At 34.7% G+C, this 14167-nt stretch overlaps 1 protein-coding gene across 10 annotated transcripts in view; it reads left to right on the top strand.

The window, feature by feature from the left end:
• Nucleotides 1-14167, top strand: part of INPP4B (inositol polyphosphate-4-phosphatase type II B) — an 837179-nt gene that overhangs the window by 451507 nt on the left and 371505 nt on the right. For all 10 annotated transcript variants that reach the window (XM_082727238.1, XM_082727234.1, XM_082727229.1 and 7 more), the window contains 2 exons: nucleotides 7393-7602; nucleotides 10281-10325. In XM_082727238.1, coding sequence (XP_082583364.1) covers nucleotides 7512-7602; nucleotides 10281-10325 — 136 coding nt within the window. In that variant the 5' untranslated portion in view covers nucleotides 7393-7511. The remainder of the gene's footprint in view (nucleotides 1-7392; nucleotides 7603-10280; nucleotides 10326-14167) is intronic.

Raw genomic sequence — 14167 nt, forward strand, 5'->3', positions numbered from 1 at the left:
TTTGCAAATGTTTTTTCTGCACCTGTTACATGAAATTATGTGATTCTTTCCTTTAATTCTACTAATGTGTTCTATTACATTGATGGATTTGTATATGTTGAACTATCCTTGCATCCTAAGAATAGGCCTTACTTGGCCATGGTGTATAATGTGCTGCTGAATTTGGTTTAGCTAATGTTTCATTGAAAATTTTTGCATCTATAGTCATCATGGAAATTAGCCTGTAGTTTTCGTTTTTAGTATTGTCTCTTCTGGGTTTGGTATTGGGATAACACAGGTCTTACAAAATGAGTTTGGGAGTATTCCCTCCTCTTTAAGTTTTTAGAAGAGTTTGAGGAGGATAGGAGTGAATTCTTTAAATGTTTGGTAAAATTTACCAGTGAAAACATCTGGTTCTGGACTTTTTTGTTGTTATTGGGGGACTTTTGATTACTAATTCAAATTTTTTTACTAGTAATTGGTCTATTCATAGTTTTATTCTTATTTATTCAGTCTCGGTAAATTGTATGTTTCTAAGAATCTTTTTCCATTTCTTCTTGGTTTTCCAGTTTATTGCTATACAGTTGGTCATTATGATCTCTCTTTCTTTTAAAAGATTTTATTTATTTATTTGAGAAAAAGAAAGAGAGAGAAGAGCATAGAGGAGGGGCAGAGGAAAAGAGAGAAGCAGAGTCCATTGAGCAGGGGGCTCGATGCTGGGCTTATTCTCAGGACTCTGGGATCATGACTTGAGCCACCCAGGCACTCTCAACATGATCTCTTATGATCCTCTGAATTTGTGTGTTATCAGGTATAGTGTCTCCTTTTTCATTTATAATTTTCTTGATTCAGGTCCTCTCTCCTTTTTCCTTGTTAGGAAAGGAGTTTCCTTGTTAGCTAGAAGTTTGTCGATTTGTTTACTTTTTGAAAGAACCAACTCTTAGTTAATCTTAGTTAACCAACTCTTGGTTAACCTTTTCTATTTTTTTGTTATTTATTTCATTTGTTTCTGCTCTAATATTTATTATTTCTTTTATTACAATGAATTTGACTGTCTGTTCTTCTTTTCCTAGTTCTTTAAAGTACAGGTTAGGTTGTTTATTCAGGATCTCTCTTGCTTCTTAATGTAGGTATTTTTGTGAACTTCTCTCTTAGAACTTCTTTTGCTGCATCTCACAAGTTCTAGTATGTTGTGTTTCCCTTTTCATTTGTCTGAAGAAACATTTTTATTTCTCCTTTAATTTCTTCTTTAATCATAGGCTGTTCAGGGTAGTGTTGTTTAATTTCCATGTGTGGGGGCGCCTGGGTGGCTCAGTGGGTTAAAGCCTCTGCTTTCGGCTCAGGTCATGATCCCAGGGTCCTGGGATCGAGCCCCGCATTGGGCTCTCTGCTCAGCAGGGAGTTTGCTTTCCTTCCTCTCTCTCTGCCTGCCTCTCTGCCTACTTGTGATCTCTGTCTGTCAAATAAATTAAAAAAAAAAAAAAACTTTAATTTCCATGTGTGAATTTTCCAGTTTTCTTCTTGCTTTTTATTTCTAGTTTCATGATGTTTCAGTCTTAGTCTTCTTGAATTTGCTAAGACTTATTTTGTGCCCAAACACATGGTCTAGCCTAAAAAATGTTCCATGTCATCTTGTGAAAAAAAAAAAAATTTGCTATTATTGGGCATAATGTTCTGTATATATATGATGATTCCATTTGGTCTGTAATATTGTCCAAATCCACTTTGCTCCTCACTGATTCTCTGTCTAGATGATCTATCCATTGCAGAAGGTGGTGTATTAAAGTCCCAAACTATTATTGCATTTTTGTTGATTTTTCCGTTTAGCTTTGTTTTTATTTTTGTTTTGTTTTTGATTCAGTTTTATTTTGCTTTATATATTTAGATGTTACAGTATTGAGTGTATACAATTGTTGTATTTTCTCAATGTACTGATCTGTTTATCACCATATAATGATCTTCTTTATCTCTTTTTACCATTTTTAATTTAAAGTCTTTTTTGTCTGATAGAATTATAGCTACCCCTGCTTTATGTTGGTTATCATGTTCTTGAAATGTCTTTTTCCATCCCTTTATTCTCAGTCTGTCTTTAAGGCTCAAGTGAGTCTCTTGTAGACAGCATATTGATAGATCTTATTTTTAAAAACCATTCAGCAATTCTGTGTCTTTTATTGGAGAATTTAATCCATTTTCATTTAAACTGTGCCTCAGTTTAACCCTATTTAAGTTTAACTTTTTAGGATCTTCTGGTCTTCATGGATCTGGATGTCCATATCTTTTCTTTTACCCAGATTCAGGAATACTTCACACATATATAACTTTTTGTCACTTTTTCTTTCTCTTCTCTTTCTGGCATTTTCATAGTGTGCATATTTTTTTATTCTCTACTATAATTTATGTAGGCTTTCTTCACTTTTTTTCATTCTTTTTTAAATTCTTTTTCCTTCTCTGACTGGTAATTTTCAAAGTCTTATCCTTCAAGTGAGTGCTTTCTTTTTTCTTTTTTTTTTTTTTTTTTTTGCATGGTCAGATTCTTTTAAAACTCTCTATTGAGTTATTCAGTTCGGTTATTGTATTTTTCAACTCTAAAATTTCCATTTAATTGTGGGTTTTTTTTTATGATTTTTTATTTTTTATAAACATATATTTTTATCCCCAGGGGTAGCTATTTCCTTATCCAACTTCTCATTTTGCTCATGCATTTTTTTTTAATTTTATTTAGTTGTGTGTCTGTGCTTTCTTGTAATTCACTAAACTTCTTTAGATGATTGTTGTGAAATCCTTATTTGACAGTTCATAGATCTCCATTTATTTAGGGTCAGGTATTGGAACTTTATTAATTTCCTTTGGTGATGTGGTGATGTTATATTTACCTGTTTTGTGTGTGTGTGTGTTTAATCTTTGTGTCCTTATTAATGCTGTTTATTTATTTTAATAATTAAGCTCCTCTCCTAGACTTACAAATTTTCTTTGGTAGAGACAGCTCTTCAATAGTCAACTCAGCTTGGGTTTCTGGGTTTGTCTTCTGGTAATGTCCTTGGGAAGGTGGGGCCTGCTATTATGGTCTTTTGAGGAGCAAATTCTGAAAGGAGTGTGTGCGGTGAGTGCCACTGGCTGAAAATATTTTTATAGTATTATGGGCTTGGTTTCCTATCCAACTGAAGCTGTAGGATTGGGCTCCATGCTTGCTTGGATTCTCTGGTGAGGCTTACTGGATGGTGAGGACTGGGTTCAATATTTGAGAGTGGGTAGAGCTATGAATTGACTTCCCTGGCCTGGCAGGGCAGTAGAATGGGGCTCTGGACCTGTATAATTTGTTTGGGGACCTGAATCAAGCCAGAGTGTGCACTGAATTCCCTGGTCAGATGAGGTTACTAGTTTTGCTCTGCAGGTAGGGGAAGCCACAGGCTGTGCTCTCTGTTCAAGTGCCACTGTATATTGGGCTGTTGAATGAGCTATGCAGATTTCCCCATGCTCTGGTTAGGTTCTTTGGTTGGACAGACTGAAAGTTGTATTAGAGATAAGTGGGGTTACAAATTAGATTCTCTTCCCAGGAGCAGTGGGAAAAGCAGCTCTGAAGCCTAAAGCTTTTTTTGTTGTTGTTCTCTTAACTCAAAACAACCCCCACCCCAAGTTCCCTGACTAAACACAGCACGGCCACTAAGTTTGTTCTGCAAACTATTGGCTCTGACTGTCCATCTCTGAGCTGGAGTGCCACGGGTCCACACAGCTTCTGGGAATTGCCAGGCCTTCAGTTTGGATGGAGCTGGAAGAAAACCTCTACAGTATATCTCAGCTCCCTTGACTAGGCAGTAGGGGGAGGGGCTGCTCTATTTACTCTCAATTTCCCAAACAGGTTCTCTGGTTGAGAGGAATGGGAGCTAACCTCAGCCTTGTCTGTGAATTAATCCCTTGTCTCTATGTAGCACTGGGACACTTTATACTGGCTTTGCTCTGGGGGTGATCAGCTTTGTCTGCCAGACTCTCAGCTTGAGTACCTTAAGTCTATAAATCTTCCAGGAGGTGTCATCAGAAGATACTCTAGGCTCCCTTGCTTGGGCAGAAAGAGAAGGTACTACTGCAAGGTAGACTCAATTTCTCAGATAGGCTTTCTGGTTAAGAAGGGCTGGGAGCTACTTTCTCTTAATTTAATGACCTTGTTTACTTGAGAAACACCCATTAAATAGAGTGATGACATTGTTTCCTCAGTTGTTCTTCTCTGCTTCTCCTCCTGTCACTGCCAGTGCCTTTACTAGCTAATTTCTCTTCTCATGCCCCTGAATGGTTTTGTGCCTTAAGGTTCAATCTTCAGTCATCCTTTTTTCTCACTAGATGCACTTGCTTTCAGTGACTTTATGCATATCTTTGATTTCCACTATTAGTCAATGATTTCTAGAAATATGCTTTTTGAGACCTAATATCTCCCTTATAATCCAGATTCATGTCTGTTTTCTGAATGAAAACGGTTTTCTGAGTATTTTAAGACATTTCAAAAACCACATTGTTAGAACTAAACTCATCATCCTTTACTAAAATCCCTCCTTCTTTTTTTTTTTTTTTAAGATTTTATTTATTTATTTGACAGAGAGAGATCACAAGTAGGCAGAGAGGCAGGCAGAGAGAGAGAGGAGAAAGCAGGCTCCTCGCTGAGCAGAGAGCCCGATGTGGGGCTCGATCCCAGGACCCTAAGATCATGACCTGAGCCGAAGGCAGAGGCTTTAACCCACTGAGCCACCCAGGCGCCCCAAATCCCTCCTTCTTTATACTTCCAGATAGTTTAATAGTCCATAATTTATTGGTTTTACCTGAAATTCCTCTCTTTCATCATTTCAATTCTAAAGTGCTTCTAATTCCATTTCTAAGGCTAGGTAATTCCATTTAATAAATAGCCCTTTACCCCATTTAATAATTTTCTTTGGAATCCAGATTCTCTTCTCTCGTCATCTGTTTCTATTTTGACCTAGATTCTTTTTATTATTTTCCTTTCCTAGAATATTAAAATAACCTCCAAACAAGCTTGTACCTTATTAAGTTTCCACCTTCTAGTACATTCTCTACTTTGACATCCAGTAAACTTTCTAAAAATCAAATATAATCATGTCACTCTCTTATAATAGGTATATTTCATGCAGCTTCTTTTTGCTCTAAGAATTAAGTTTAGTCCTCTAGTTGACTTTTTAAAATATAATTGTGGGGAAAAATCATGAAATAAAATATATTTGTGGTATGTAAAAATTAAATCTATTCTTGTGCATGATCTCCCAACCAAAAAATTTCCAAATAGACAAAGAAAAGGAACTATTGTACTTAACCATAACTGTAGGTAAATGCTGTATTTACCACCAAGAAAATGCAGTGGTTATCTAGAGCTTTTCTAGTAACATAACTGATTCTTTCTGAGGAATGTCCCTTGTTAGTCGGTATCATATATGAAATTTTTCCTCAGATGCAACCAAGGTAGAATGAAAATGATTAAAATCATAACAGGTTGTCATATGATCCATGTCTTATGTATTTGGCTTCATTCTCTGTGAAAATGAATTTATTTTTCAGTTTTGAATGAGTGAGATATACCTGTAAGAAGACCAAGTTAGTGTTTGTAGGCATCTTCAGTCCTGTCCCTCCACCCAAAAGTTCACACTTACTCACACAAAGAGTTTACATTTATTTTATGAATTATTCACCATAGTGTGCTAGGCCATTGTTTTGCTAGGATTTACCCATATTGCCTTATTTAGGTTTCCTTTTCAATTTTTAAGATAACTGATCAAGATTAGGGATTGAGTTTTTGGTGAAGAAATATAAGGAAGTTAACAAAGTCCTTGTATCCAAGTCCCGCATGCATGGCCGTCTTCCACGGATATTATCCCACTAATGCTAATGAATTTGTCATAGAACATGGTTCCATGAATATGTGTCTGTCCTTATAAGAGGCAACTTCAAAATTTAAATAGAAATTAAAAAACAGAAAAAAAAATTAAAAATAGAAAATAAAAAAATAGAAATCATTATCTTAATTTAAAATATAAATTTTCAGGGGTGCCTGGGTGGCTCAGTGGGTTAAAGCCTCTGCCTTCGGCTCAGGTCATGATCCCAGAGTCCTGGGATCAAGCCCTGCATCAGGCTGTCTGCTCAGCAGGGAGCCTGCTTCCCCCTTTCTCTCTGCCTGCCTCTCTCTCTGCCTGCCTCTCTGCCTACTTTTGATCTCTGTCTGTCAAACGAATAAATAAAATCTTAAAAAAAAAATATATATATATATATATATATATAAATTTTCAAATTGATGGATTTGGTCTAATTGATAGCACAATGGCCCTTTACCCAGGCTTTTAATTCTTGGTTGTATCCTGAAAAACGAATGTGTATTTATCTGCAACTTTATTATAATATTTTCTAAAGATTCAAGATGCTTTCTGGATTTAATTTTTGCCAGAGGATCTTTAAAAACCAGAGCAGAATTGCAAATGAAGATGCTTTGTTAAAACAACAAAGACTAAGGCTGTGGATTAGTGAAGTTGGAGACCAAATCATTATTCCAAACCAAACCTGATTGTCGCTATCTCTTTAAATAACATTGGGCAGACATTTAAAGATTTTTTTATACATTTTAATTCAGGTGGTAACTTGACTCAAAACAACATTGATCTTTTTTCTAATTCATTCTTGGTCATGTATATCAGGCTAAATGTCAAAATAAATTTGAAATTATTTGAGGCTATCTGCATAGGGTATTAAATTCTTGGAGAGTCTTTTTTTCCCATGCTGACTTTCATGTTACCATTATTTTCATTTCCCCTTGAGCTTTAGCTGTTTAGAATTATGATTCATTCTTTTCACCATATACCCTGATCATTAACCAATTAAAACTTAATCAGGCAGAGAAGCAAGAGAGTCTATGGATAATGATGAGGCTGGAAACTCTCTTGTACAACTTGTTGGCTCAAATTGGAAGAAGAGTATCTTGCCAAATTATCTTTACGTGCTCATGAATAATGTTCTAACAAAGGTGGATGGAGGCATGAGCATAAAGCATAGTTCTAATGGAAGGAATAATAGTAATATCCACCTTGGTAACACATGCTAATGTCTTGACAAGATGTTATCTGCTCTTGCTGCTAAATTTGATGCATATTAAGTTAGCAGCCCCTATTGCTATCTACTATTTTACAGAATGAACTAGAAGAGAAAGAATACAGCTTTCAGGATCTGCAAATCCCTCATGTGACGATAAAATAATTGCATAGAGAATACCCATTTAACTTAGAGTTTATGACACACTAAGTGGGTGGGTTGGTCTTAAAAATAAAAGTGAGATAGGCAGGAAGGAATCTGTAATTTTATACCTATCTTTAATTATTTATACTGAACTCTGAAATAACCTAGATTTTTGCTTTTTCTATTTCCTAAATGCAGAATTTCTGAGTGGAATATAGACCTTTAATGTGAAAAAACATCTATATTAAACCAGGAATCATTGTCAGTAACATTTGGACACAGAAATTTGGAAGATTAAATAAGTGTGAAAGTTGATCATGGAAATCAAAGAGGAAGGAGCATCAGAAGAAGGCCAGCACTTTCTTCCCACACCCCACGCAAATGATACTGGGGACTTCCAATTCACAAGTAAGTGTATGTTCCCTTTTCTATAACTCTCTGAAAATGCAAATTAGATCAACTAAACACACATGTTTAGAGAGCCTGATGCTGGGCTCAATCCCAGGACCCTGAGATCATGACCTGAGCTGAAATCATAGGCTTAACCCGCAGAGCCACCCAGGCACCCCATTATTTTGAGTGAGATAGATGATAGTTTATGAAATAGTTAAATATCACAAAGTAGAACCAAGTTCCTGAATGTGTATTAAGTCATTAATAAATACGTTTTAAGTACAACTTGTATTTAGCATTTATATAATCTCATGTAAATTATTGTTTGGGGGAGGTGGCCCGGTGGCTCAGCTGTTGAACATCTGCCTTCAGTTCAAGTCATGATCCCAGGTTCCTGGGATCAAGCCCCACTTCAGGTCCCCAGCTCAGTGGGAAGCCTGTTTCTCCCTTCTCACTCCCCCTGCTTGTGTTCCCTTTCTCACTGTGTCTCTCTCTGTCAAATAAATAAATATTTTTTAAAGGAATTATTCTTTTAACATAGAAATGTTCTCTTTAAAATCAAAAGCATGTAGGGGCACCTGGGTGGCTCAGTGGTTTAAAGCCTTTGCCTTCCCCTTGGGTGATGATCCCAGGGTCCTGGGATGGAGCCTGCATCTGGCATTCTGCTCAGCAGGGAGCCTGCTTCCTCCTCTCTCCTGCCTCTCTGCCTACTTGTGATCTCTATCTGTCAAATAAATAAATAAAAATCTTAAAAAAAAAAATCAAAAGCATGTAAGTTAAAAGAACTAGGGCACAACAGTTACCCTAGACATGTAAATTGTCACTGCTATACCTGAAAGCACTAAGTCACATAAATCAAACAAGCAAGGAGATTTGCCAAGATTTGCATTTGGGCATTAGAATTGGTTTTTGTCCTACTCAAGTAATTAAAATCATTGGAAAAATTGTGTTTTCTCTCATGCTTAAAATTCTAGAGTTTGTTTTATTTTTTAATATGAATTGTGTTTTTTCTTTTCAAAAGAAAATATTTATTTTATAATTTACATTATAAAAATAATCTTTAGAAAACAGTATTGGTTGGAAAAGCTTTCTAAGAAATTTGGTTGTCAAAGCTTACAGCAGTTAATAACTTAAAAAAAAAATCACACTACTTAGAACAGAAATTGACCTAATGATTGTCACTCTCATCTCTCTTGGAAAGTGTAAAATTTTTAACCATGGTATTGTTAAATGTCAACAGGAGAAAAAAAATAAATGGTTATCATGCAAAAAAGTGTTAACTCTGGGGATGCCTGGGTGTCTCAGTTGCTTAAGCATCTGCCTTTGGTTTAGGTCATGATCCTAGAGTCCAGGTATCCAGCCCCACATGGGGGCTGGGGGGTGTGGGGGGAGGTTTATGCTCAGCGGGGAGTCTGCTTCTCTCTCTGCCTGCATCTCTCTCCTGTTTGTTTGTTTGTTTGTTTGTTTTTATTGTTGTTGTCTTTTTAATGATTTTATTTATTTATTTGATGGAGAGAGATGGCCAGGGAGGGAACACAAACGGGGTGGGGGGAGTGGGAGAGGGAGAAGCAGGCTGCCCACTGAGCGGGGAGCCCACATGGGACTGAGCAACTAAGGCATCCACCTCTCCCATTTGTGTGCTTGTTCTCTCTCTTAGTCCCTGACAACGAAATAAAATATTTTTTAAAGTGTTAACCTATAAAGTGTTAAATTATTTTTTTTTTACAAATAAAAATAGTTTTTATACAAAGAGGTAGTTCTAACAATGTATTAGTAGTAAGTTTAAATTGTATTTGGTAAATATACCAGTAGAAATAAATAAGAAAATTATTTTAGTAATGTCCTTACATTTATTACCAAATGATTCACTTTTATATAAATTTTATCTGCTAGTTTGGCCACCCATGAGTCATAATAAGTGGCATCCAAGTTCTCATCCACTTTTGTTTAGGAAGCCCCTGATATGTGTGTGGCCATCGGATATCCACATTATCACGTTATAGCACATTATCACGTTATAGCACATTATCACTTGCCACAGCCTGATCTTGCTACCTTGTAACCACTACATGTTCTCAGCCCTACTTTTGTTCTCAGACTATCCCTTCACTTCACTCTAAATCATTTAGCAATGTTATTAGATTTCTTAAAAATCAAGAAAAAAGGAATAGAGACATTTATCAGAACATTGATTTGAGCTATCAGTAAGTTGGCAGAATAACCACCACCATAATGTCTTTCATCACCTTATTAGAGATAGCTCTTTAATTAATAATTTACTATTTACAGCAGGCTGGACTGATTTGAAAGAAAAATCTATATAAGAGAGTACTTTTGTGAGGTCATCTTTTTAAAGGCTTTGCCTCTGTCTACATGCATCTAAGAGAAAATAACAATTGAATAATACATTTTAAACTTGTCAAAGCTATAAAAAACAATTATTTTTTTCAGTTTCTTTATAGCCGAAGAGCTAAGTAGATCAGTCAAAACTTTAGCCACATTTAGTTCTGCTACAAATATGTACTCCCTGAAAATGGACTGCTTATAAATTTGGACAATTAACTGAGGTAATTCTTTCTGCCAAATAATGTATTTATACATTCTGGGCAGGGTGAAGCATAGTAATATGTATTGACATATTTTTGATAATAAGTTAAATACCTTTCATCTGAATTCTTACTCATTATTTATAGGTATTCAGAAGACTCCAAATGAACCACAGTTGGAGTTCATCCTTGGTAAGGAATTCTGTCTTATTTATACTGATAAATAGCATAGTAATTTATATATATAGTTTATAACCTTAGGTGCCTATATCATTATATTACTACTTATATCATTATATAATTTACAAACTTTTATGAACATTGTTCTATAAAAAGCTTTCATTCTTTAAGGTGTTACTCTGAGGTGGGTGGTGGGAGGGGTAAAGTAATAAAGGAGATTAAGGGTACACTTAGGATGAGCACTGAGAAATGTTTTGAGATTATTGGATCATTATATTGCATACCTGAAACTAACACAACACTGTTTTCATTATACATCAGTTTAAAAAATAATAATAATAATAAAGCTGGGGTGGGGGGAATCATTCTATGTGATGTCACTTCTCCCAACTTGTAAGTAAAGAATCTGAGCTGTGGAGTAGGTCAGTTCACTACCCCAAGGGTATAGGTTTCAGTGGTGACAGAGTTGTACCTCTCAATCAGGTCAGCTGACCACAGATCTGGACCCCAGCACTCATTCTACTCATCCTAATACGGTGACTGGACTTTGCTGCTAACCAGCATTTCTCAAAATCCATGTTTATTTCCTCCTCGAACTGGAGACTGATCTCATGTAGTGCTCCTTTATGCCATATACAAGGTTCCTGCCTCTTTTTTTTCAAATTTCCTTTCTCTTCCACCTTGATTTTGTGGACAGATCCTTAATATTTGCAAATTTAACTATAATTCGAAACTTTGATTTGCTTAAGCAACTTTAAAGATCTGTCACATGTAGAAATTTGTAACTTGGTCCAAGGATGAGTTAAAAATGTTCACTCCGTGGCTGATCCACTGCTTAGCTAGTTAGTGGGTCCTGCTTTGTGTCTGAATTTGCATGACTGCAAATTGTCATTCGGGAATTAGCTGCAAAATGGTATTTGAAGACGCTAAAAACGTGGTTCATATGAACCATTTAGAGAGGGTTTTTTCCTTTTTATAATACTAAAATGTTTTAAAAACAATGAGGTATTATAGAGTAATAATGCAGATATTCAATTTCTTATACAGAGACCAGATATCTAAATCTTTAAATATTAATATACACGTTTTCTGAAGTTATGGGAGAATTAAAATATGTACATTTACTATCTATAGTAGTTTTTAGTAGTTTGAAGTCTCAATTATTCCAAATATATATTTTCATTATATGATGAAATAGGTTTCAAATTTATACCCTTTGCTCAAAATATTATATTTTGAAGTATAACTTTTTGAGATAATAACTATATAAAGTAGGTTCACAACACAATTGAACAGAAAGTACAGAGATTTTCCATATGCCCTCTAGCCCCATAAATTCATACCTTCCCTTATCAGAGTGGTACATTTGTTACAGTTAAAGAACTTATATTGATGCATCATTATTATTCTAAGTCCATAGTTTACATTTGGGTTCATTCTTATTATTATACATTGTTATACAGATTTGGATAATGTATAGTGGCATATATCTACTACTAAAATATCATACAGAGTATCTTCATTGTCCATCCCTCTGGACTGTCCATCCCTCTCTCCCGTAACCCTTGGCAACTACTGATTTTTTTTAACTGTCTAGTTTTGTCTTTTCCAGAATGTCGTATAGTTGGAATCATACAGTATGTAACCCTTTCAGATTGGCTTCTTTCACTTAGTAATGTGCATTTAAGTTTCCTCTATGTCTTTTCATGGCTTGATAGTTCATTAGAATATTCCAATGGTTGGATGTAGCATTGTTTATTCGTCTACTCACTAAGGGATCCCTAATAAGGGATATCTTAGTTACTTCCAAATTTTGGTAATTATGAAAAAAGTTGAGTGCAAGTTTTTGTGTAGACATAGTTTTCAACATCCTAAGATAAACACCAGGGAACACATTGCTATGTGATAAGAATATACTTAATTTTGTAAGAAATTTCCAAACTGTCTTGCAAAGTGCCTGTACCATTATGCATTCCCACCAGCAATGCATGAGAGTTTCTATTACTCCACATCTTCACCAACACTTAGTGCTGTCAGTATTCTAGACTTTGGCATAATTCATTTAAAAAATTTTTTTTTTATTTTTGTTACAAATGTAGTTAAGTGTGCTGTAAGTTAAGGAATCTGTATTTTTTAATTTTCCCAGGTATTAAAAAACAAATGTGAAAACTCAGGAAATTTCTGTGGTAACACCACAAAAGTTATATATATTTTTTCTAGAGAGTTCTCAGATGGTGTCAGATTTAGAAAGAACTTGTTTCAGAAAGGGAGCTGAGTTAGCAAAAGAAGCCTAGGTACCTCTTGACTCAATATAACTTGCTACTTGAGATTTTATCTATTTACCTTTCATTTTTAAGGGAGGAAACTCTTTCTTTACTTTTTTATTAGGACTTCAAGGAGTAAAGATATATTAGAGTAACTTATTGTATTTCAAAATACAGATAAAACCTTCTTATTTACACCCTGGAGAACAAGGTGGAAACCTGAAGGCGGCAAAGACAGTTGGAGGAGAGGCTGTTAGTCAAACATGGAGACCAGCTTTCAAGAGACAGGGAGCCTAGGCCAAATGCATATTCTTTTTCAAATGAAGTTATCTGTCTTGTTCAAAGACCTAGCTATATTTTTTGGTTTTGTTTTGAAAGCCCAGTCAAATTCAATGACAATGTTTTCGTCACTTATATTTCTGGCTTAAAATCAAAGACTTAAGAGAGGACAGCTGTGAGAATTTGTTCATAATAATATTCCTCTCATAAAAAAACTTCAATGTTCTTTTATCATATTTATTCAAAAAAGCCAGTAGAATTCTTAACAAAGATAATTTTATCTTATCATGTGGGAAAAAAAATGTCTTACAAGTAAACAAACTTATTAAAGTCTTCAGGAAATTGTGTTGTTGATCCTGGATGATAAATTCCCCAAACTTTTTTATGCTTCTAGCATTTTAAAATCCTCAATCATAGTATTTCTTAAATTTAAAAAAAAAAAAGACTTTTAAAAACTACTCTTTCAAGGTCATTAAAATTAAATTCATGTATGTTTTACTGTATTTTTTGGTACATTTTTCTTTGAGTTTTTTAATCCCACATATTCTTTACAACTCACCTACTAACTAGTTTACTTCGTAATAATGAAAGAATAATAGTTTCTTAAATATTTATTTCATTATTTAAAAATGCATGTACATTTAATTAAAAAAAAGACATCTTAACACAAAAAAAATTTTTAGAGAATTAAAGTTAGAGGCTTTTGTTCCACCTAATCTTTCAACTAAATTATTGATATTTGAGTCTTGATTCTTGCCAAAATATTTAAATAAATTGCTTTTAAATTGGGAAATTGGTTTTGCTTTTAAATTGGGAAAACAGCTACACTAATTTTCCTAGGTGTCATACTGCTTTCTATGTAATTTTCCATTGAGGATTTGTTTCTGCCTCGTCTGTATGCCATTATAAAATCACTGTATCTTGCTGAAGTTCCTCTGCTACATCTTTATTCAAGTAAATGAGGTAGGAGATGCTTAGTCAATTGAGCAAGCTAATTGGTTAAAAATGTCTTGAGAACCCAAGTTCGGCATTTACTGAAAAAGTGAGTATTTCAGGTCCATTGCCATTACATTTCTAGTGGTTTACTGAATTTAAATTATGTAACTCACCCTTATATCTGCAACCTTACTTCCACATTTTTCTCATTCTTTCATTTAAATGCGTTGATACCTTTTTTATGTCCACAAAGAGGGAAATAATTAAAAACTCAAGAGAACACAGATTTTCTTACAGTTTAATAAAATTGTTTTTTATTTTAACAAAGTAAACATTTGAATAGAGGGATCATGGGGTGCCTGGGCAGCTCACTGG

The sequence above is a fragment of the Mustela nivalis genome (genome assembly GCF_964662115.1).
Source record: "Mustela nivalis genome assembly, chromosome: 4".
In the NCBI taxonomy this organism is placed as follows: Eukaryota; Metazoa; Chordata; class Mammalia; order Carnivora; family Mustelidae; genus Mustela; species Mustela nivalis.